Source organism: Mycteria americana, chromosome 2, assembly GCF_035582795.1.
Source record: "Mycteria americana isolate JAX WOST 10 ecotype Jacksonville Zoo and Gardens chromosome 2, USCA_MyAme_1.0, whole genome shotgun sequence".
Taxonomy (NCBI): Eukaryota; Metazoa; Chordata; class Aves; order Ciconiiformes; family Ciconiidae; genus Mycteria; species Mycteria americana.
Window position 1 is genome coordinate 101460056 of NC_134366.1, and position 24779 is coordinate 101484834.

Sequence of the window (24779 nt, forward strand, 5' to 3'; positions counted from 1 at the left end):
GTGTATATATATAGATGCATGCACGCGCACAGCAACTTTCTTCTTAACTTTAAAGCACAGAACAGCCAATTTTATGGGAACAGACTACTTTGGGGGTCTGAAACAACAGACAAATTTATGTTTACACTAGATGTTACCCTGCAAATGTTTTGACTGTATGATTGCATACTGGTAGAATAAATTAAAATAAGATTAGTTTTCTCAGCATAGTAAGCTTTAAAATCCCCTTGATTTTTTTTATCTTTTTTTTTTTTTTAAGTTGATGTAGTTTGACTCAATCCAAATAAAGTTTTAAGAAGTGCCAGTACTTAATAAAAGTTTCCAGCTGTCTCACAATCCAAATCTGGAGTCTCGATTAGACGTGAGTGGTTCGTTGCATACGAAGCTACCCCTGTCTTTGGCATGAAAAGCCCTAAGCTGATTACAGTTTTATGGCTCAGGCAACATGGGTCAAAATATATGTATGTATTGAGACTGATACAAATTGAGATTGTATTTAAGTCATTGACTCATGTTCATTTGTAGATCTTTCCTGGCAATATCCTCTTTAAATTTGGAAATCTGCCCCACCTAGAGAAAATGTTAAACCTGTATTATTATCTCAAATATTTTCCTTTTGGTCTAGCCTCAGGTTAAGGAAGAGGCTCTGATTTTATGTGAAGGGTATAATATAGTCATACACATTTTCAAAGCTACCACTGGGGAACTGAGATCAGTTTCTTCAATTGCTTCTCGGTTTTCCTGCTGTATTCTAGAGGAGCTAAAAGATAGCATTAATCTAAGAGATTAGTAAATTAAAATGTTCATTTCCTCAGGTAGCTTCAGTACGTTTTACTAGCTTAAACAATACTGAGACATGAAGGAGTTACTGTTTTCCTACCGTATGATGTAGCGTTTCTGTATCATCTCTCCAGAAGAACTGGCTGTGGCAGGACAGAAAGCTTGCTCTATGTCCTGTTCCTGCAGGAAACATGAGGGGGAAAGAAAATTTGATCACTGGCAGCTGGGTTCAGGAAGCGGAGAGAAGGGACCCTTTCAAACCAGACAAAGGCTCCGGGCTGACAGCAAGGCAGTGAGGAGCAGAGCCAGGGACGATGGCCGTTTTCTGAAAATGTAAGAAAGGAGGCAGCTAGGCCTTTCCCAGAAAAATGTGTTATTGGAAGAAGATGTCTTGTTCAGCTCAAGATAGTGTTGAGATTTGACGAGAATTAAATACCACCTAACAGCGAGTGTTCCACCTAAAAATATCTTGCAGGTCCCCAGAAAGGGAGCATCTTTTGCCTATCACTAATTTACAATTACATAATGGTCCTATTAAAAACAAAAAGCCTGCTGGAGTAAAAAAACACATTCTTTAAAATTCCCCTTATAGAGATGTTCTTTAAGGGATTTATTCGTATAGCCATATGGTTATTTCAGGACTTAGTAAATCTCTTTAGCTGTAGCCCAGTAATACGGCCTCGTTTACTGTTCATTTGGTTGCAGTACATGGTAAATCAGAATTAAAGTTGCATCAGACTATTTGTCACAGCTTCCTTTGACAACTTCAAAGTCAGGTCTACCTCAAAACAAGTTTCCAAGTCAGCAGGATGGAAGATATTTATGTGTGAAGAATGATGAAAAAGGGGAGTTTTATTGTAGTCTTGTTGTGGCTGTGGTTTGTATCTGGTCTTGGTTTTTAGTGTTTTATATTTGAAGGGATTGGAAAGGGAAGATGTATCAGTAATGCGTTGACAGTATGTTCAACTAGTTACAAAACACTGATAGAAGAAAGTTAAGATCTTGACATTGGAAAGAAACTCTTTGTAGAAAGTAATTCTAATAAGTAGTCATGGGGAATTGTAATTTCTGCTATCGGTGACCTAGAAGGATTGTGCGGTTATTTGATATTTACCTCCCTGTCCTTTTGAAAGTTTGCTCAGGATCTTATTTTTACCACGTTACAGTACCTTGCTTTTAGGCAGAAGAAGAGGGATTTTAGCAAAAATGGGAAAGGAATAAGCCAGAACCACCCCAGTTCTTAACGAGAAGGCACGTATCTCTTAAACCTTGGTCCCCCCTGCAGACTTGGAAGGCAGAGGGGTGCTGGCTCTTTGCATGGAGAGAGTCTGCTGGCTCCTTGCGTGGAGAACTTGCATCAGCTTCAGCAACTGCTCACATGGAGTAGGGCTGAGAAACACGATGGGGAATATTTCCAGTTTTTCTTTCAGCCGTTTACCACAGCGATCTTTATGTTTATATGTTCTTTAATAGCTGAAGTGGACTGGGCACTGTCAGTTTAAATGTTGGTGAATGTTGTCTGCAAAAGACAGAAAGATGGGGGGGGGGGGGGAAGAACAGTGAGTTGCCACAGTTTCGCAGGGAAAATTGCCTAGTTTCTGTAACATTATATCTGGCTTTAGGCAACGATAGCACTCATTTCAGGCACACTAAAAATAAAAAGCAAGCAAAATAGGGAATAAATGCAATTATAGATATAAGTCTGAGCTTTTTAATGATTTTTAATAATAGTAGGTAATATAAGCATCTGTCTCCCAGATTTATGAAGCTCTGCTTTTTACGATACTTAAGAGTTTCAATTCCAAAATTGCTATGTAATAGAAATAATATTTTGAGACGGCAAATCCACCACATAGAAATGCTAGCCTAAAGGAAAAATGGGAGGGAGGGAGGGAAAGAGGGAGATCTCAGATTGTCCTGCAACATCCAATATTGGATGACAGAAGAATCAAGCAGCCTTTTTTTCTTAAAATTACAGAATCACAGAATCGTGATTCTGTGTGATTCTTTTTTTCTTAAAATTAACATCTTGTGCCTGCAAGAGGTATTCAGTATAGCAATATTCTTTCAGTGCTTTTTGATAATATTACACGTTAAAAATTTCCTAAGTTATTAATATTTCTTAGTGTATTTATAATGATGAAATGAAGAAGGAAATAAAAGACAGAATGCACACACCCGGGTGAGAGCAGATTCCCTCGGGAAACGAAAGTTTGATTTACTTGTTTTGCTACTTTGAGTCCTGCTGTCAGTATTTGCTGGGGGCAGATGGCTCTCCAGACATGGAAACATCATGGGGATGGTGAACTGCTCCTCCTGTGCACTGGAGCAGCTTTGGGTGTGGGACAGCGGCTCTAGGTGTGAGCCCTCTCCACCCAGAGCAGGAGGAAGGCAAATGGTAGTGCCCCGGGTACTGGAGATGAGCAAAGTCAAACAGAGAGGAGTACATTGCCCTTAAAGCAAGTCCACAGCAAATACTTTTAGCTAGATTAAACAGGCAGGAAGGCCAGCAGCTGGGACTTGCCCTGTAAAAATCTAGCTTGATATAAAGTAATGATATAATACACTTTTGTTTGGAGCACACTCTTTGTAATGTGTATACTCTGCTATTTCACCTTTCCCTGAGTGCCTTCTGTGTATTGTTTAGCTTAATTTGCTCTCCTCCTGCCTTTTATTTATTAGATAGATGTACATATGGATTAGAATACAAGTATGTTCTTGCTTCCCGTTCTTCTTCTTTCTGTTTCTTATTCATGCCAAAAAGGGAACAGTGGCCGCCTTCAGAAGAATTGCTTTACGGTGTGACTCCCTGCACCTCCCCCCGGGGATGGAAAAAAAACAAATGGATCTTTTTAATGTAAAGGGAACATACCTGCCAAGGTTCCTCTGCAAAACATCTGCCTGTGTTTCTGTCAGTGCCACTGTGTCCAAAGAAAAATAAGTATCTCACTCTTTGAATAAAACATACCCTTAAAAAGTAATGTTAATGTGCTGCTCAGCACTCTCACAGCTAATCTTCTTATGGAGATTGTGCTGAAACTAAGCTGAGGGCCAAAGTAAATCAGGCTTTCATTTTTAATGATGAATGTTTCTGGAACAGAATGTATCAATCCCAGACAGAAATCATAGCTGAGATGGAGATAAGGTCAAAAATATGTATTCGTAACACTAGGGAGGGGAATAGAATTGGTGGAATGCTTCTTCTAAAAAACAAAACAAAACCCACAAATAAAAAAATGCATCAATTTCTGGGCTATGTTTGCATTTTATAAGCAATCAAACTGAAAATTATGGAAAGAAGGAGCCCAGATGCTTGAGAAACTGTGTTTTACTTCGGGAACCTGCCATGTGGGGCATCTTACAACCCAATGAAGAACTCCCCAGGCATTTGGGAACACAGCTCTAAATAGTTTGCTAATTCCCTGTAAATCCCCAAATTTAAGAACACTCCATATGCCACAATATTTTGATATGCCCATTGCATTTAATGCTGTGTAACTGTTAAGATAGTTTTACATGCCTGCTGTCACAGAGGATGAAAGCCCTGAATGGCAAAAGATAATTGCATCTCTCTAATTTCCAGGATCTGATATCAGGCAGCTACTGAAGAACTTTAAGCATTTCTTCAAAGACTACTCAGCATTTGGTTTGAGTGCTCTGTTAAATTGGAAGTTGAAAAGCCCCAGCTTAAAAAAGGAATTAAAACAAGCACTTAAGCATAGAGAAAAGGAATTGCCAAGAAGCTGACCTCTGCACTGGGAGAGAGAGCAGCCAGGACCTCCCTGTGCTGAACAGAGCTGGAAAAAGGAGAGGGAGTCTTTCTCAATTTCCACAGGGCAAAAAGTGGGCAAGCAACCGCATGACTCAAGGGAGAGAAATCGGATGGGTTAGGGGTAGTTTCAGTTCATAATTTCTCTAAGAAAAATCAGGACATTTTTATACATCCTACTGACAGTGACAGTCTGTTCTACATACAATTAACTAAAAAAAAAATAAGCAAGCTGATTGTCTAAGGAATTAATTCCTTATACGCTTGGTATTTTTATGTTCTCCTGTAATTGGATAAACAGTACCATGGTTACCTCTTACTCTGTCGTGGTTTGACCATACTGTCTTTCCTAAATCTTGCTGTTTGTCCTTCTTCACCCTGTCCTTTGATTCCGGTGGCAGACCGATGAAGAAGACGATGCTGAGGTATGGTTCTCTGAAAGAGCATGTCATTCCCATCTCCCCTGTGTGCTGTGACATCTAATTTCTAACTCAGATAGTACGGACTGCTCAACTCCATCTGCTCAACTGGAACTATGAACCATGACATTTTTCTCATAGCTTTTTGGCTCAATCATAAGAATGCATTTTTACAGTTAGCTTTCACCATATGCATACCTGCTCTCTTGAATAAGGATATCCTGATCTGGGGCCTTAATAATTTTCAGTTTCCTCATTTCTTTTCCTTAATGTCTGTTTACTAAACTGCAAAATATCCCCACTACCCAAAACATCAGTGATCTGAATGTTATGGGGATCATCAGTTACCTTGGGCTACAGATTACCATGATAATTTCATACTCATTATTAAGATGTGTAAGTCCAAATGGAATTTTTTATAAAGTGTTCAAAAGCATCAGGATATAGGGATGCGAAGCAAATTGTAATGGTTCTCCTTGCTGTATGAATTGCGAATAAGACACCTCAGTCACCATAGAAGTGAGCCATGGAGTAGTTCATGTATTTATCATAAAGTGCTCCTGAAGGTGAAGTTGAAAATGAATAAAGGAGTGAATAAATAATTTAAGAACTATAATGCGCTAGCTATATTCATAATAAAAGAATTTGTTCGTTTGAGGAGCATCTATTGTGCAATGCATTCTTTATTCAGCATTAGAGCTTTCTTCAGTTTGCTGAACATAAACATTGTGGCTTAATGCTCACTGTTTCATATGGCAGTCATTTGCTCAAGAGGCTGGGGGTTAAGCATTAATCTACGGCAACATCTGAAAATTAAGGAAGTGAAATAAAACTTCTGGCTATAGAGCTTCTCCCCCAGTGATGATTTGTGCTGTATAGCTTGGGGCACAGAAAGAAAATGACACGAATTAGCCTTTTTATGCCAACGTTTAACTAACCTGTGTGAACGGTAACTAACAGTTGTGAATAGTAACTAACAGTTATGTGAAGCCTTTATCCTTTGCTTTTTTCCTGAGATGGTATTGATCAGCTTTACCACCCATTGTGTATAAGAGAGTATTCTTAATGCAAAAATGGCATGCACTTTCATAGAAGTTTCTCTCTAATGCTTTTCTGTCTTTTAATTTCACATGTGATACTCTAGCACTTGCACACTTTCCACATCAAAATGTTGCAAGCTAATATTTTAACAAGAAAACAAACTTCTCACTATCAAAAACAAATATCAAACTGGTATATTTAGCTCAGTGCCTTGTAGGGATTATTGTTTTGCTACTCAGTTAACTTGCTATCTTACCCCAAAAAGTCATTATGTTAAAATAGAATCATCCTGTCATTGATTTCCAGATTAAATATTTTTAGTTTGCAGTCTTGACAGCCCCGGGGACTCGATAAAAGCTCTGAAAGTAGGGCCCAGTCTTTTCTTCCAGTTTACCGTTCGCTGACAGAAAGGCTCTGCAGGTTTGCATCCCTTTAACTGACTGGCTCAATACCGTTAAATGGACAATTACTGTTGTTTATTATGCAAAGGAAGAATAGAATGCAGCACACCTTCTTTCAAGTGTGCTGACTCGGTGGGAGTAAGAAAGATTAAAAGGAAAAAGAAAACACTTCGGTTTCTGATGCTGGACTGATATGACTGAAAATACCGAGGGGTATTCTTATCTGTTGATGCCTGTTTGCTGTTGACAGAGCCTGTCTTTTCTGCAGCCAGGGCTGTATTCTAAATGTGCTTTGGCCTTTCTGTAGATAGGAGCAGTGGAGCGAGCACCAACATCGCAGCCCTTTGTAGGCAGAGGCTGGGAAGGGAGAGCAGCCCAGCCATGCAAGCTCTGCTCCTTAGAAAGTATCCCTTTCGGCTCTTTCAGTCCATTTCTAGACGGCTGTTCTCGGTAACCGGTGGAGCTGCTGCATCCGCGCGCTGTGCGAGCCCAGCTAATGTAGTTGCTGTTGTTAACGTAGTCCTGGTGACAGGGAAATCACAGGCGGGCCGGGGAAGCAGAGGGCAGATTCCTAAATCTCTTGTAAGGTTTTGTTTGTTCTTCTAACTGCTGACTGCAATTTTTGTGTTTTGGCCATGAAATAATTTGGCTGGGTGTTTTGGGACCGGGGATTTTTTCAGCGTTACTGGTAATGTATTTTAAGGTTACTTGTAGGTATTTGTGTCTTAGACCGGTTTGAGAGTTTTCTGTGCAGCAATGCAGAGAGGCAAGAGGCAAAGGTCTCTCTTCCTAGACCTCTCTCCCAGTTTTGCCTTGTTACTGAAAGGTGATGGCACAGGAAAAAGCAATTTCTTATTTGTGTCGGGTCTCATGCAGTGTACCTCAGTGTCATACCTGACCCCAGATCAGGCCCAGCCTGGTCGAAGGTTTCAAAGCAAGCTTTGTACCTTATACTCTTAGACAGAAGGTCAAAATTATAAGGCTTGAGCTAATGCATCTGGTTTTCCTCTGATTCTGTCTGCTGCTCCCTGCTGTCACCCTGTTTCCAGTTTATTTCTGCTCAGGGTGCATGCTCTGGGAGAGGAGCAACTGTTGCCTGGCTTGTTTGGGAATATCTGCACTCCAAACCAGCCCGAAAGGACACTTCTCTCCTTGCAATCTGCGGTCGAGACTCCGGCCTATTCTCCGTGCTGTTTTCTGTTAAAACAACAAATCCATTTTCCTCCCGCAGTCTGGCAAGTTCTCCAGCAGCTCGCCCCCCTGCCAGAGCCAGCCCCAGGGGCTGCAGTACGCCGAGGACGCTGCAGAGCACGAGAACATGAAGGCCGTGCTGAAGACCTCCTCCGTTGGCGGGGAAAGCACCACGGTGCTCGGGGTCCGCACTCGAAGCCGGGCCAGCCGAGGTAAGTGCCAGCAGTTTCCTTTTGGCCACGTTTTTTGTGGCGCGGTAGCCACACAGTGGCCCAAACGCAGGTCGTGGCCCCCTTGCGTAGCGCTTGCAGCAGAAATGGTTGAAGGGGAAGGAGAAGACCCCAGTGGTGTTTCCACACTGGAGATGGTGATTTGGGACACGGGGATGTAGGAGAATTTGCCTGAAGTTTTAACACGTGGATCACAGCCAAGGTAGTGTCTGGGGGCGTGAGGAGTACAAGCCTGCAAAAATTCGCACCTCTCCCCCTACCCCCGTGAATGTGGCTGCCCACTAACACCCCAATTTTTATTCCTGTTCTCATCATGAAGGCAAAATGGGGGATCCATGGTGTGGTTTTCTTTTAATTTTCAACAGAAGCGAGGAGAAATTGCTTTTCCTAATTTTTTTTTTAATTAAGAAGCAATTCAAATTGAAGTGAAAGGAGGGCCTTGCAGCATTTTAGGAATGACTGGGGAGAGGAAAAAGGGTAGGAAAAAGATGGTGAATCTTCTAACCACCTCCCTGCTAAACTGCAAAGCTAGTGGATTAAGTGGAGCCTAGGAGCATAGAAAGCTGCTGTGGACAGCCCCGCATCTCCTTGCTGTCCTGACAGATACCTCTCTCTCTGAGGTCCACGGTGCTTTGCTGTTTCCAAATGTCAGCACGGGTGATTTCTGAAAGCTGACAGAGAGAAAATGAAAACCTGACCCACGCCGCCAATTCCAACACCTGATACTCTGACAGAAGAGCTCACTGGTACAACCGTTCTTGGCAATGAGATAGCCTTGTTTTTTGTCCAAGACATGATTCACTGGTACACCTCTTTATTTAAGCGGCCACTAAACCACTTCCTTTATGCTAAATCATTTTACAGACACTGGGTTCACCGGTTTGTTTTCTTTTGTCTTCCCCTCACCCCCTCCCATACACGTGATACCTGGAAGATGATTTTGGAGTAAAGGTGATGCACCAAAATTCAAGTCCTCAGTTTTCTGTTCTAGTATTTCTTTTCCCTCACATCTGGATATCTTACACTTTCTTGTTTCTTTTTTGATACCACTGACAGCACATCCAGAGCATCCACCACTAAGTCTCTGTGTGTGTGTAGTTTTATTAAGGCTTGAAACCACGATCCTGTCTAATTTAGAGGTTTCACAGCCCCAATTTATGAAGCAAGTCAAATAGCTAAAGTACAAAGATGAAATAATTCACGCTGCACTGCAACAAGCTGAATAGCTGAAGTAATCCGCTGAATGCTTATGAGCAGTGAGTCCTGATAATGAGAGTCAGCTTGTGTTCCCCTGAAGAACAGCAGAGGCAGAGGACGGGTGAGCCAGACAGAAGCTTGTCAGGAGCGCTCGCGTAGTACAACTGCTCTTGACGGGAGCCAGGAGAGAAGCAGCAGAGCAAAGTGCTAATCGAAGCTGTTGTTTATTGACATTGGGGACAGGATATGGAGTGGCCTCGCCAGTGAATTTTTAGCTGCTTGCAATTCTACCACACCCACTCTTTTGCAAAGCTCGCTGTCGGTGTTCTCGCTGCACGCTAGCCTTCAAAAACAAAAAGCACACGGAACAGTAGTCTGTAGTGGAGGAACCCAAAGATGTGTCTGACACAGCTCTGTGGAGTAAGGAGTGCCAGAGCCTTTGGTTCGGAGACACGGCTCACTTGTTTGTTTGTGGTTTTAACCAAAATTGCTTATTTAGCTTTTCAGCTTGCCAGTGACTCTTGCTTTTCTGCTCATAACAGAGCACACGCAGTTGTGCCAGGACACATACAGCTTTGTGATGAGAAGGTGAATTCTTCATTGTGAAAAGGACAAGTAGATATGTCAAACCACATTTTTTGCCCTTTTCATGTCTGCTTTGCACTAGGCTGTGATACAGATGCTCGGAAATTAATTTGTTCTCTCTTTCGGTACAAAAGACCTGTCTTGCTGATTTGCATCAATTTCTAACATGTGCCATGTCTTCTAGTCTCTGTGTAATAGGAGCAGAGGGAAACATGGTCACACAACACTCCAGCAATCCTTGGCTTATAGACAGTCTCTAGCAGACATTTGCCAGTTGTATGGTCAAGGATAAGACTTTGAGGCTGAGGGGAATAGAAAGTTATAATTGCATTTGAGCTCTCGGGTCTCTGCTGATACAGCAGAGAGTCTAGGGTATTATTTAGAAATATTCTCCATTAGGCAGAGTCTTCTACTTGGCCAATTTGAAGTATGATGACTGAGCTGTCTGCTGTAATTCCCAAAAAAACCCAATTGCAAAACCAAAGCGACGCAAGAAACTTCTGTCTTCTTTTCCCTCAATTCATTTTCTGGACTTTTCCAGGCCGTATCAGTTCGTGGAACGCTGGCAACGACGATTCACCTAATGCAACAGATGACGCAGCAGATGAGATCATGGATCGCATTGTAAAGTCCGCCACCCAAGTGCCAAGCCAGCGAGCGGTGCCTAGAGAGAGGAAGCGGTCACGAGCAAATAGGAAGTCATGTGAGTATATGGCTATTAAATTTCTCAAAATAAGCAAATGTGCAAATATTTATGTATACCGGTGTAGGAACTAGGCCTTTAGTATGCAGGTGTGCATTGGTAGTTCATAGTAGCTTGAGTGTATACTTAATAGTTGGTGTATATTCCTCTTACTATTGTTTAAACAACGTATGCAGTGGATGACTCTGTCTTCTATAGAAGTTGAAATGTCCTTAACAGTAGGAGAAGAAGAATGTTTCATGGTGCTTTAGAGCTTCTCTGATGACAGTACTTATTCGTAAATAGAGAAGTCAGATCAAGACCTCAAATGGAGACTGCGCAGGTACTGTGAACTGGCATCAAGATTAATAGTTGTATCTGTAGCTGAATTTATTCATAAAGCAAAAAGTAGTTTGAGAGATTTCACCTCTTAAAATCTTTCTCTCTTGTGCTGTGTACCATCCTTCCACAGCCCTGAAAACAAAATGTCTACTGCTGCTTGGCTGCAAAGTGGTTATAGAGGAGCTTAACTTCCACTGGGAAGAAAAGGTAGCACATTTCTAAGGTGGTCTTTCAATGGTGTAGTGTGGCCGCAGGGCTGAGCTGCAGCACCCAAGTTTGAGCAATTTGATTTTGCGCTTTATTAAATACAATGTTTAAGAGGTGATAACCTTCCTAGTTCTTTTTTACCTTATATGCAGAGACTACTGCAGTTACTGTGAGAAGGCAAAGTACCGAAAGAACACAAGATTTTAGTGTTTAATGTAATTCACCATATGTGGCTTTTTGACTACCTTTCCATCCATCTTTTTAGCATTTCTGGGAAGTTAGGACAAAGAGGAGACAACAACAGTGAGTGAAAAAATCACACAGATTTTTGTTTTTTGTGGAATTATTCTAACATAGTGGGTGATCAAAAACATTTGGTATAAGCAGTGATTGCTATAAACTAGCATGTGCTGAAAGCATATTCACTTTCCCCAGTATGCTAAGAAAGGGACTTCTGCATGTGGCAAGAGCAAAAGCAAAGTGGACGCTCTGGTTAGATGAGCTAGACTCTAAGCAAAGAAAATGAGCTGACACTGGATTGTCTGTCTTACTTTGTCATACACTGTGCCGTACCTCTTTGTGGCATCACCTCCTGCTGCTACCCACTCCCCCACAGGTTCTGGTGTTCTGCACGTGCTGACTGCCCTAGTTGGCTTGTGCATATCAAATAAACCTCCTGTATGTTTGCCTATTTCCATGGTTTATCCCGTGCTAAAATATTTCCTCTGTTAGCAACGCTATCTTCATGCACATGCACCAAAAAGTCTTATTCCTGCTCTTTACCAGGTACCTTTTTCCCAAGGAAGCACTTGCTGCAGGAAAAAAAAACAAAACAAGATAATGATAATAAAAATACTATATATTTTTCCATGGAGCTGGCTTTTATATTCAGGAAAAACATTAACAGGGATTAAGTATTCAGTAAATGTTTAGTCTGGGACTGATTTCCATTGTAATTAATCGTGATAGAAACCAGCTCTTTTGCTTGTTTGTTCTTCAAGATCTGGATGAGACTTTTAAGTGGATTAAAAGGCAGTTTCAAAACAAACATAAAGTTCAGTAGTTTAGCATCACTTTCAGCTGACGTGCTGAAAGAAAGTGTGAAAGGAGACTGTCTGAACTGAACTGTTTCACTCTGATAGATAGTCAGTATACCTGGATGATGAATAGATGAGGTAGTTGAGCTCTAAAATACACTCAGCTGGACTGATAACATGGCACCTCCAGGAAATGAACAGAGACCAGCCCTTGTCAATGCATGATGTGAGTTAAATGAGCAGAAGATCTTCCAGGTAGAAATATAACACAGGTCCTCCATAAACATGTTAGAAAGTAGATTTTTAGGCATACTTCAATGACGTAGATTAGCAGACGCTATAATATTTATTATCTGCAGAGCAAAGAGACCCTATTACCTGGTGGGTTTGATTCACCACCTTCAATCTTCAGGCTCCCATACACATCCTTTGGCTTCTGCCATGAGCTTGGTATTCAATCTATTCATGGACATCAAAGCGAAACTCAGCTGAAAGGAATGATTTTCACTGTGCATCATGTTGTGTATGTCTCATTGCTTTCAGTGCAGTACTGGAAATCTTGTCAGGCTTGCTTTGCATCCAGCAGAGATTTTTGTGAACCTGAGCCGAGATACGTGTTTTTAGCAAAATCAGAAACCCAAAAGATTTATATGTAATTGCACTGTAAACATTTCCTGTGGTTCAGGTAGAAGGTTCTCAGGGATGAGGGATTTTTTTGCCATAGAAAAAAGACAGAAAAATGTGAAATAAAAAGCAAGTGATACTCAAGTAATTTATAACTAGGGGAAAACAGAAACAGGAATATGAAAAAAGGTTAAGTTAAATTCAAGAAATAGTTGTAATGGGAAGAGGAGGCATTCTGACATGTTCCTTTGAACCATTTTACCTTTTGTAATTGTTGAGCAGTGTGGCTGTATCTGGTACGCAGACAGCTTAGATCTTAATGATATAGAAGAGTTTGAACTCTCAGAGCAATCAGCAGAACCATAAATTGGGAGGAGGAATAAGTCAGTGAGTTGTCCAGCAAAAGACAGATGGAAAGGTCTGTATCTGTTGGTTGAAGATATGAAGGGTCACTGACAAATCCAGATATGACTGAAGTCGACTGAGACCTAGTAGGAAGGAGTTTGTTCGGTGGGAGCTGAAATGGAATACGGAAAGCTAAGGTACATGCTAAGTGCGTAACAACTGAGTTCCTGTGATGATCTGCAGAGAGAGAACTTAATTCTATGCTAGACCTTTACACAGTGGAGATTTTTAAAGATAAAATTTGACATTTAGAAGTACAGTAACCAACTGGAGGTCATTGCCTCATGATGGGTGTTCGGTGACCAGCCTACCAGACATACTGGAGTGGTGTTATATATGAGAAAACAACATTACAGTGGTATTCGTTCATTAGAAGCCTCATCAGAAAACCACAGGATTGAATGAGCCACAGCAACTGAAATGGTCTGTCACCCCTCGAGGTGGTCATTCAAAGACAGCTTCAAGGCAAGTTGCCATGGGAAACTTCTGCTGTTTTTTTTCTCTCTGATGTCCTTATTCTGTGTGTAAACAACAGACCCCAGCCTCTGGAGATGTCAGTTCAGCATATTTTAAAAGCATAAAATACAAATTAGGTTGAAAATACACTGTTTCTGTTCTTGAAGACTGAGGACAGCTTTCTGTGAGAAAGGTTTTTATAACATTATGGGGAGCTGTTCAACTTAGCAAAGAAATAAAAAATAATATAATTAGGATTGTCTGGTTCTCCCATAAGGTTAGGATGACCTTCAAAAACGATGCCATAACAAACAGTAAGTGCAAAGGAAAATTGGGATAAGGAAGTTTTAAGAATCACTCTATTTGATAGTCCAAATTCCAGTGAATACAATTGCTGAAGTTAATTTTAGCAGCTTACAGAACAGTATTACAGGCATTGCACCAGTGGATTTGGGGAAATACAAATGAAACTCTCTGTATGAGATACCACTGAGATTTCAAAAAACAGTCAAGAAAGGTTATTTAATACAGAGAGCTGAATTTAAAAAAATAATATAAGGTAGATAAGCAGAGTTTGCTGTGAAGATTACAGGAAGTAAGGTAAGAGAAGAAATTATATAAAGAAAAATAGGGCTGCTTAGAAAATCCTGTTACTAAATGAGAGTTTCGCACCATGATGAACCAGCCTGTGCCAATTGCTTCAAATTCGTGGAGAAGAAAAAAAGGTCTTCTAGCCACGGCAGCTTTGAGGCAACAGAAGACACGTAAAGACTAGAAGTATCATCCGTAAGATAAAAATTTTACTTAAGTACATTTAATTAAAAGACCCCCCCAAAAAAAGCTCCATAGTAGACAAATAGGAAGATAATGCTGTTTTCCTTCTTGTCCTGGCTGTTTATTTAAAACATCCATTCTCTAACATAAACCAGTTCTCTCAGGATTAGACTCTTACAGAGGTGCCACCTCTGTGTTGGTCTCATTGAACTGAATGGATCTGTCTCAGGAGAATGACGATTGCCATGAGTCAACATCAAGAAAAATCATACTCCAGTTTAATAATTGTGAATAAGCATGTGGAAGGTATTCGCACTAGTTCTGGCATACGCAGAGCAATACTTGGAAACGTTGAGCCAAACGGGGTTGATTTCTGACCTCTGTGAATGGCCGTGGCAGGGCTCTGAAAAAGGACAAAGAGAAAGTCCTAAGGATTCGTTACCTTGTTCAAGTGCTGATTAAGCCACAGGGTAGCAAAACCAGACCAGCTGACTAGCAATTTACCATCAGGCTAAAACATGAACCTGCAAATATCTTCCTCCTTCTTTATGAATTGTTAGTATTAGCAACCTTCGTGCTTGACAGTGCCTCTCCTGGCTCCCTAAAGTCAAGGCAGTGGTCAAAGAGTGGGGATCCCAACGCGGTCTTGCCAACAAATAATTTCAGATAACTGCACCAAGGAAATAGCACTGCAAAGCTGGCTTGACTATACAGCACTGTTTGCCTCTGGATCTTCAGCTGACCCTGAATGGTAAACCATAATGTAGGGCCCAGGTGTGACTAATACTTGATGGTGAGTAGCACAGTGGTGGTTGTATTGGATTCTGCTGGAGACACTGCATGAGGACCTTGCAGAGGGAGAGGCTTGTTTTCCCCAGACACAGAGTGTCTCTCTGTGTGTGCACTCTTATTTCTCTTAGATTTGATTAAAATTGAAAACCTGCTTTAGATTTGAGTTAGAGAAATGGGTTTGGAGCAGATAATAATTGAATCGGAATTTAATCCAATATTCGAATGAGACGACTTGATCAAAATTGTGATGTTTGAAAAAAGAGAAAGGTGAGACATCATAATGCCTTGTTCTTTTATTAGTCTTTGGAATCACGTTAGCCTAATAATATACCCTGTGACTGACCCTCGAGATATGGAAACATCTCGTAAGGATTTATTGATTTATTTGCATAATGACTTGCGGGGAGTGAAAAATTCTTACAGTCATTGTGCAGAAATAGATCTGAGGCACCACCCAAGTAATCTGTCAGACTCACATGAGTGGACTGTGGAGGAGATAGGAATTGAGTCGAGCTTACCTGAATCCTAGACAAATAAGCTGAGGGCCAGTGGATTAAACTTAACTACAGAACATCCCAGGTCAGTTATTTCATACTAAATTCCACCTTCAGTAAAAGTGAAATAGGAGTTAGCACGCTGTCATCAGGTGCCAAAACGTGGGAAAGAGCTCTGCCAAAGGACCAGGCGTGGAGGCAAGCTTTAGACGAGTTTTAGTAACACATGCAGCGCTGCTTTGGAATGAACATGTTTGTAAGCAAACAAAATACTAGATAGGAGACTATTTGAATCCAAAGGTGTGTAATTTTTGTTTGGCATTCATAGGGTGCTTCAGTTAACTTTTTCTTCTTCTTTTCTTTGTTTTTTCATTATTTTTCATTTTCATGTCTCTCCACTTACTTTTTCTGGCTATGAAAAGATACAGAAGTGCCAAAATACCAGGAGGGAGTCTGTTCTTCTGGTATTTATAGCCTGACTAAAAGCAGGAGTTAATGGAAATTACACTTTTAAAAAAATAAAAACCTTACAAGAAGAAAGTCTATATAAAATGCTTTAAAGGCAAGCAACTTCACTTAGAATTGGCAACTAAGTATTTAGGGTTTGAGTAACTGGATCCTCTCAGGAGTTAGAGGAAGGGGCAGAGTAATCTAGTTAATGATGCACATTTAGCAACAATTATTTGCATTTATAAAAAGTAAATGTATCACCAGTGGTATTCAGTATCACAGTCTGTTTGTCCTCACACAAAGTACTGAGCCTTCAGAAGGACAATACCCAGTTAATAAAAACCTAATTATTGAAAGAAAACAGAACGTGAGATAAAGTACTTAAAACTCTCGCAGCTGGAACGTTATCTCCGTTAGATGCCAAGATAGCTAGTCTCTTTTGGATGCCTTTTAAGTAATACAGTCTTCCATCCTTAGGATGGCAAGATCTTTGCAAAAATGACAGAACTAAACTCCATGATCTACAATAAATAAAAATACAAACAATAAATAAAAGTTATGAATAATAGTTAATGAATGAATAATAAATACAGTTGACCACAGTAAGTTGTAGAAATTGATGTACCTGATCGGGGGGGGGGCTGTGTAGTCCCGTATCTCATCTCTGCCAGAGGCCAGCACCAAGAGCTGTAGGAGAACAAACAGGAGAGGTAGGGTTAGTTGAGTAACCTATAGGTCTCATCATGGAGTTTAGTAGTTGTAAATCAGTGTATTTATTTGAAGCATGAGGCTGGGTCCGTGTTTTCAGCTTTGTCAATTGTAATTGATGACATATATAATTGTGATTGTTGATATTAATACCATTTCTAAGTAGGTACATATTTATTTATGAGTGTTCAGTTACTGCTTTACAACGTGTATTACATTTATTTTTATAGCTTTCTTTTAAAATAACTGATCTTGACAGACAGGGGTAGACATTCTGCTTTTTAACTGTTCAAATGTGTAGTACCGATGTATTTTGTTGGCAGTCCCCATGAGTTTCAAACGATCTTTCATATCTCAAGTTTTGTTCAAGAGTGTTTGCCTGGTCCTAGCACTGTGAAAGTGAAATTGCCATCATTCTGTACAGTTTGACATGATGTAGTCTTCAAAACAAAAGGTTTTTTGAAAGCCTGGTTTAAAACTCTGGTAAAAAAATTGCTTGTAAAAGAGACTTAAATTCATTTTCCAGTCACTGTTTTAGAGGAATCTATGAGTCATTTCTATAATGAATTTTATTCTGATACAATTTATTTGTTTTGGGGCTCCTATCCTTAATCTTTCTGCTTGAAACAGCTTTATCTTTTTTATATAAGGAAAGTCAGATATAAAATTAACCCAGCCTGCACCATTAAGTACTTTCCTTAACTTTGCATTGGATTCCAGTACCGGTATTTAGAGATACTGTGGAATCTAGTATTTGCTCAAAATTGAGCAACATTGTTTAATACAGCAACTAAAAAAAAGATGAGAAGTCATTGCATTGATCTGGGAAGTCAGAATTAAATACGCAATGTTTACAAAAAAATACATATCTTTTATCCCTGTTTATTTCAGTTCACATGGAGGAGATAGAGATGTTGAACACTGCACAGACATTCGCATGCTCATGTATGTTATATTCCACAAGCACAGAGGACATGATGTAGGTACAAGGAGAAAACTGCTGCTATAATGGGTTGTCCCCAGTGATTTTAGAGTGGCTGTCACCTCATGTGATTAAATGCCCACCCAGATGTGCTGCTCTGTGGAGGAAGAGGTAGCCACTGCTCAGATTTTGGTCTTAACAAAGAGTACGTCCTGGTAGCAGGTGGAGCCTGTGTCCCAGCAGGATGCTACAGTATAGGGAGACCACTGGCACGTCCTCATGCTGCGTCTCCAGCAACGGGAAAACCAAAAAGAGGGAGTGCTCTGCAGCTTCCCGTGGGCTTCTAGACAAGGATTTACTAAGTGCTGGAATTTCTCTGGCCGTCTCTTCTTGGGCAAATGGCACTTTCTTTATTGCAGGAAAGAACAAGCTGAAGGTAATGTGGGAGAAACTGGCAGAAGATGAGCAGCTGATAAAGAGCAAGTCATGTCAGTATACGTAGGAAATAAAACTGTTCATGTTCCCAGGTCACAGAATATTGGCATTGACATTTTCTATAGAAATACTTCTGTTATGGTGTACACTTTTGGTACTTTTTCAACCGTAATTCTGTAGAAAAAACTAAGATCTTGTTTTAGATCTCGATCTAAAACTTGCATCTTGTAAGATGCAAACAAACTTCATTTGTTGGCACCTTACAAGAGATACAAATAGTTGTTTTCACTTTTGCCAGTTTGCCATTCACCATATCAGTGAATTCATCTACGTCACCCTGTTTTAATTTTAGTTGGCATATTTCAAAGCTGTATTTCAAGGGGTTTGAATTCTTGACACAGGATTCATTCCCAAAACCGGATTTTAAGTAAGTTTTAAGTATTAAAAAATATGTATAGTTGAGTTGCACCCTGTTAGCCCTAAGTTGATAGGGATATGTATTTTGTTTGGTTTCTTTCCATACTAAAGTAGCTTTCAAGTTTATCTCTGGTCAGCAATATACTCCTTATTTACATCATCCTTCTTTCCTGAAAGATGATGATTATTTTCAGCGTCCCAGTAAGAAATCAGGAGCAGTGAGTTGCTGGCTGACAAGATCACAGAGTTGTTATGGAAAGCGCTTCATCTGAGAACGAGAAAAGACGGGGAAGTACAGGCTTGCTTTTCAAGTTGCCTTACAAAAGAAGTGCAGTAACAAAAGCCATCTCAGATATGGCTTTCCAGAAGAGCATCGCGATATCACGGCTGCCAGAGAGAGCCCTCTGCTGCCGTGAAGGAGCTTAGCACAAGGATCTGGGAAGGCAGGAATTTGGCTACGCTTGGATGCGAGTGTCGAATGTGTTTGGAGGGAAGTCTCTCTTAGAAGATGAACCAAAATGCTTCGCACAGAGCTACTTTGAATTATCTTGCCCCAGCACTATGTCAAAAAAAATAATATATATATGTATATCTACAGCTTTCTCTAGGCAGAATAACACCACCGGATTAGCAAAATTCCAAGATTGGTTTGATCATAGTTCTTTTTAATCTATTGGGCTTGTAGAGATGACGCCCTTTACTGTTTTATTTCCCAGCATGGATTCCTAATGGGGGTAATTAATTTGCATTCCACAGAACCCGGGTGGTGAAACATGGTCGCACTTTGCCGCCGAGTCACTCTCCAACAGACAGCTCTGCGTTCATAAGCCTGAGCTACCTACCCCCTTAGTGAAAGTCTATTATCTAATAATAGATCACTTTAAAATAGACTTTAAGTCCTTTTAAAATTTCAAATGGAATGTAAAGGCTGCATGCCCCAAACACTTGTGTTAGATGGCTTACTTTCTGTATCCCATCGCCTGCCTTTTTTTTTGTCCTGTGCATTGTTAATGTATAGTCTGGTCTTGAAAATAGTATATAGTGCTTACACGCAGACTCAGTTGTTGGTGAGCTGTATGCTCTTGATACTTTGCCTCTTAATAGCGGACTCACTTCTGACCAGTGAAGTTACGTGGGAGAAATGACGAAAGGGATGGCAGCAGGATTGCTTTTAGTAGTAACTTTTTACAGTGGAATTCACAGAAGTTCTAAAAATTAGGGGGATTTTGTCATAGAAGGCTTTCAAGGAAGGAGTTAAATCTTCTTTTCTGATTTACTGTTGGGACTATGTTAAATGATGATCTGTGAAATACATAAAGTTGGAAACTTTAACAGTTTCAACTACATGTTAAATACTGCTTTAAAACCAGTATGGTCTTCATGCAGCCCAGATTCTCTAAAGCAATGTTACTTTTTGTTCGCTATAACGTAAGCCACCTGGAGATGAAACACAAGTTAAGTTTTCCTTACAAAATGCCACTTTGTCCTTTTCCACTGCTAGGACTCCTCTTTATGTCACAGCCACCATAAGTTGCACCAGGAGATGGTTGTGAACTACAGAATTTCTTGTTCGGAGAGACTTGTGCCATGTATGAAGTGCTGACAGGACTCAAAGCAAAGCTGCAGGGCAATAATAATACATAATAATATGTTGTTTCCTGGAGCTTTCTACGCAGCTGACCCAGACAAAGACCACATTTCGGTTGGCTGTACTTCTTCACAGAGGTGCATGATAAAATCCAAAAGTTTACCTACAAATCCCTGTAAGAAAACCTCTGCAAATAATGTTTTAGTATTTTTATTAAGCATTTAGGCCTAGTCATATTAAGCAATTATACATGCATAATTAAACATAAATATAACTTATATAGATAGTGACATAAAAATACACAAATGTGGAAAAGGATTAAAATAAGAGAATATGAGCAAGACTGACTGGATTGAACTTTTGAGTTGCAAATTGCAATTGCTGGACTTATTAGAGTGAAGTCCAAGAGAATATGATAAATGTAAATATATGAGAAAATAGACTGAGTGTGCAAGCTAGGTGTGGATAGGTAACAGAAAATAAAACTAAGATACATGAAATTAAGTGAGACGATGGACCTGGCCTGTATTGCCTCTTATAATCTGCCCTCCCTGCTGTCCTCGCTGTGTAATTTATAGCCACCTGGAATTTTCTTTGTTCCAAATCAGCAGCTAGCAGCTGCATTACCTTTGCAGCTGGGACCAAAAGAAAATTCTGTGGCTGCCACATCTTTGTCATAGGAATGACACTGATTCTGTGACTTCTTGAGCAGGAGAATGGTCATATCTATTCTGCATTTCAAGTGACTAATCCGTACAAGTGTGGACACACATGCCAAAAGCCATTGCAAATGCAAGAGTAAATGATGCCAGCCAGACTGATCTTTGCTGTTTGTTGCATCTTTAAAGAAAAAGGAATGCTATTTGCTCTTTAAAAAAACCAACCAGACCCTAGATTATTATATTCTCTGACAAAGCTACACTTAGGGAATTACTGTTTTTTAAAACATTCCCAGGGTACTGTGAGGGCTATGTATCTGTGTAGATTTTGACCCAACAGGCAGAGTCAAATTCATTGAGTTCATCATAAGCACACTACATTCTGCCAGGATATCAAATAAAATTCTAGATTTCCCGATTAACAAAGAATATCATACCCTCTGACCCCAGAAAAACAACATTTAGTTTCTTGGTTATGGGATCTCAGCAGGCCTTGCTTGTGACAAGAGTAAAAGTTATTTTCTCTCTATGTTATGTTTCTTTAGCAAATGTTTTAAAAATTGCTTAAAGAACCTAAAAGGTCACTTTAAAGTCTTATTTTTATTGTCAATGCCTCCAAAATACATTCCATAACTCAGTTTAATGTGATCTGCAGCAGGCCAAGAGTTTTACAAGCCAAGATATTATGTCTAGTCCAGTTAGAGACACGACAGAGTTCAGTGAAGAGGGGAGAGTGAAGATCTAGCTTGAGAAATGTAATTTTGCAGTGCCTATAAAACATGGAAGGAAAATATCTCTCTGCATTCAATTTTGATGACTGAACATGTTCATGACCTTTCCTGAGGTAGAGGAACCCTACCAAGCGCTTTATGAGGAAATAGACAAATATCTGAGGACATCTGCTTAACAGCATGTCAAGACAAGGTTCACCCACCTCCCAGAGGAGTCCCTGCTCCTGTAGATAACTCAACTTTTTCCTGGCTTCATCACCCACAAGCCTCCACAGTCCATGAGCCAGTGCAGAGAATAGCAGGGCTGGAACTTGTTCTTGTGTTACTACCGATACTGCATCCATCCACTGTATCTTCAGCTAAGGAAGTGTACTGTGAGTAATTTGCACGTATTAGATATAATTTTTATATAAAGAGACCCTTTATCAGGCCACTTTCCTCTCCCTAAGTACAAAATACTTCAAACTACAAGTGGATTCATCTGTGTCAGACTGGCCTGTTGCATTGTAGGGGCAAGAATTCACTCACTGGAGTCTGGACCGTGATTCTGTCAGCTGTTATCCTTCCGGTTGCCTGTTGATGGTGAACAGCTTTAATCCTGCCAGGAGTCACAGTACTTTGTAGTATTCACCCCACACACTTAGTTTATACAGGTCAGCAGCCGTCAGTGGTTACGGGAACCATTCTGTCACTGAAAAGATTCTTCACATCTTTGCTTTTTATTAACTATTTTCTTGACAATCTCATTATGACCACCAAAGCCCTACATTGTTTGGAGCTCTTTTCTCCTAACTGCTGGCCTTAGAAGCTTAGGTCACTGGAATATCTTAAATCCAAGTTACCTTCCTCTGTATTATGGGAGAGCTGAGGTAAGTTAGAACAATCAACTGAGGGATGTACAGAGATTGTTTTGTTTAATTACAGCTGCGTGTGTCCCAGTAATTCATTGAGTATTGGCATTCCTACTTGTTTTGCAGTGGCACAAGAAGTACAAACCCGGAGTTGGTCTCCGTTGTGCGAGTCATACCCAGAACAGGGCACTTGTCCTTGCCACATGCTGCATACAGTATTTCTTTTTTCAGTCATCCAAGGTTTAATACGCGAGGTCCTCAGACTAAGACTTTAGTATGTTTGACAGGTAGGCATCTGGAGATTTAGAAAGAAGTCTTGCTTATGTAAAGAAGATTCCTTAGTTTTCTTCCTTGTTTTTCCGTGAAGACGGTTTCTACCGTGGTATTTTAACTCCTGATTTTGACTTCTGAATATAAACTCCTGTAATTTTCTTCAGAGAGACCTATATGTTATTGTAAATCCATTTGGCTTTTCCTAGTAGACTAGTACTCCTGTCACTCAGGCTGATGGAGGAATTTAAACAACTGTATTCTGCTTGGTGGAAGTTAGAGTTACACATTTCCCTTTCAGTTGTTAGACAGAGTCTCAGCCCAGTTATTTGTGCAGTAGTAATTGTACTGACCTGAAGAAGGTTATTCCAGATTTACATTGCCATAAACAATACCAGAATTTTGCTTATTCCAGTACATGACCGGCATTAGCAGAGCACGTCAGTTCCTCTCAAACATTTACAAACAGGAATAACAATTGCTTGTTCCCTCGCTCTTCCTGCCTTACCATCTGACAAGAAAAACAGCTTTGTTTTACAATGGTTATTGTGCTTGGTTAGCGAATGTGAGCGAGTGATTGTGGTCAAAGAGAGTTGGGGATATGTGTGAGAGCGGTCATGAATACGTTTGGTCTGACACTTCTGCAAAAGTGTCCAAAATGTGGAAATTTGTTCTGCATTTGGTTTTCCAGTTCACTTTTGCCTTCAGTGGGAGGATGTAATGTCGTCTATAAACAGTCATCCTGTGAAAGTTTGGTCTCCTGTACGCATATTTTTTAACATGACTCTACTATCTGGTGGCCAAGCTAGCTATGGTCTGCGTTTGGCTGCATGTTATAGAGGGTACAGAAAAAAACATGTACAGGGGAGAGGTAGTGCAGGCAGCTAAGCAGGTGAACTGCACAGGGAAATCTTTGGTTTTAATAAGAAAGAAATGTTTCTGCTGCAGCTTTCTTGGATTTGTTCTTTCACTCCTGATATAGTTCATTTTGATACAGAAATAAGCACAGAAATCTCAGTGAATAAGCATTCACTGAGACCTTAAGACCCTAAGGTATTTCATAGCTCATGTCTAGAAATTAACATTTGTCACTGTGGACATTTGAATATCAAATTTGAGAAGTATAAAAGGGTGCCAGTGATGAGGACTGCCTCAAAATTCCGTGTTGGCTATTCTGCACCATGGAGACAGGAGCGTTTTTTGAAGTGTATTGCTCTTCTGGTAGTACTTTTTTAGTCTTTTTTAATCTTAGCTTTATTAGTTGCATTTAACCATGTACTGCTTTAAGCTAAGCATTGTTAAACTTGGAAGATGTTGCTGATCCGTATTGTAGGAAAAAGCGGCTATCATAAAAGGCTGCCAGGCAGACTCCTAGTGGTGTTTAATAAGTATGCAAATACTGTAGGAGAAAGGAGTGGGGCTTGAAGACAAACTTTCAAGTAAGGGTTTGATAATGGAGGAACAATTACACATGTGGCACTCCCAGCTCATTTGATTAACCTCAGTAACTGATGCAAGCGGTTTGACTATCAAACATAGATCACGTTCGTTCTACCTGCATGGTCTCAAATGTTCAACTACACCATATTTTCCCTTTCTCTTATCCTCTTGTTTTCTTTACCGATCCATTCCCTCCTCTCACTGCTGCTAGACCCTTGAGTGTGACCACCCAGTTTCAGTTACATGGACTGAATATCTCAATAAGTTAGGAGTCTTAATAGTGCTAGATGATAGCGATGCAAGAAGTCCTTAACCAGTGTTTGCAATTGGTTTCTCCAAGAGTTTCCTCTTGACTCCGTTATTTTGGGGCTCCAAATATATTTTGTTCAACATAGAGTCATTGTTTATGCTTTGCATGCAGCTTAAACTTCTGAATGCGCGTTTTGTACTTGAGGAACATCAAAGTGTGGAGTGAACACCCCATTTGTGTCTTGAACTAAAGCCCATCCACCTGAAAATCATGGCACCAGTTAAGCTAGGAGGACACAATGCTCAGTGTGTGCAGTCACATAGTCACTTGTTTCTGAATAAAAAAAGCAATCACAAATTTTAAAAGTTTTATGTCAGGGCTAGTGTTCAGAACACTTTATAGAAAATTGAGAAACAAGATTTTGGCCTAGATTTATCATTTCAATTCAACTAAAGACTACTAATGGCAAAGATGACACAAATGGGACTAGGACAGGGGAACATTACAGAAGAAAGGGGATCGTGTATGAAGACAGTAGTTTTAATGATTTGAATTGACTATAAAATAGTCACATTTTTAATCTTTTAACTTTTGGGGTTGGTTTTTTTACACCTTTAAAGGGTCACATAGGA

At 40.1% G+C, this 24779-nt stretch overlaps 1 protein-coding gene across 13 annotated transcripts in view; it reads left to right on the forward strand.

Moving 5' to 3' along the window:
• Positions 1-24779, forward strand: part of FHOD3 (formin homology 2 domain containing 3) — a 413703-nt gene that overhangs the window by 382426 nt on the left and 6498 nt on the right. For 9 of the 13 annotated variants that reach the window (XR_012774388.1, XM_075494120.1, XM_075494125.1 and 6 more), the window contains 3 exons: positions 7642-7813; positions 10155-10316; positions 17476-17563. Coding sequence is in view for 12 of the 13 variants with exons in the window: in XM_075494120.1 (XP_075350235.1) it covers positions 7642-7813; positions 10155-10316; positions 17476-17563 (422 nt within the window). In the remaining variant the exon portion in view is untranslated. The remainder of the gene's footprint in view (positions 1-7641; positions 7814-10154; positions 10317-17475; positions 17564-24779) is intronic. The other 4 variants (XM_075494122.1, XM_075494124.1, XM_075494129.1 and 1 more) reach the window with 1 other exon arrangement.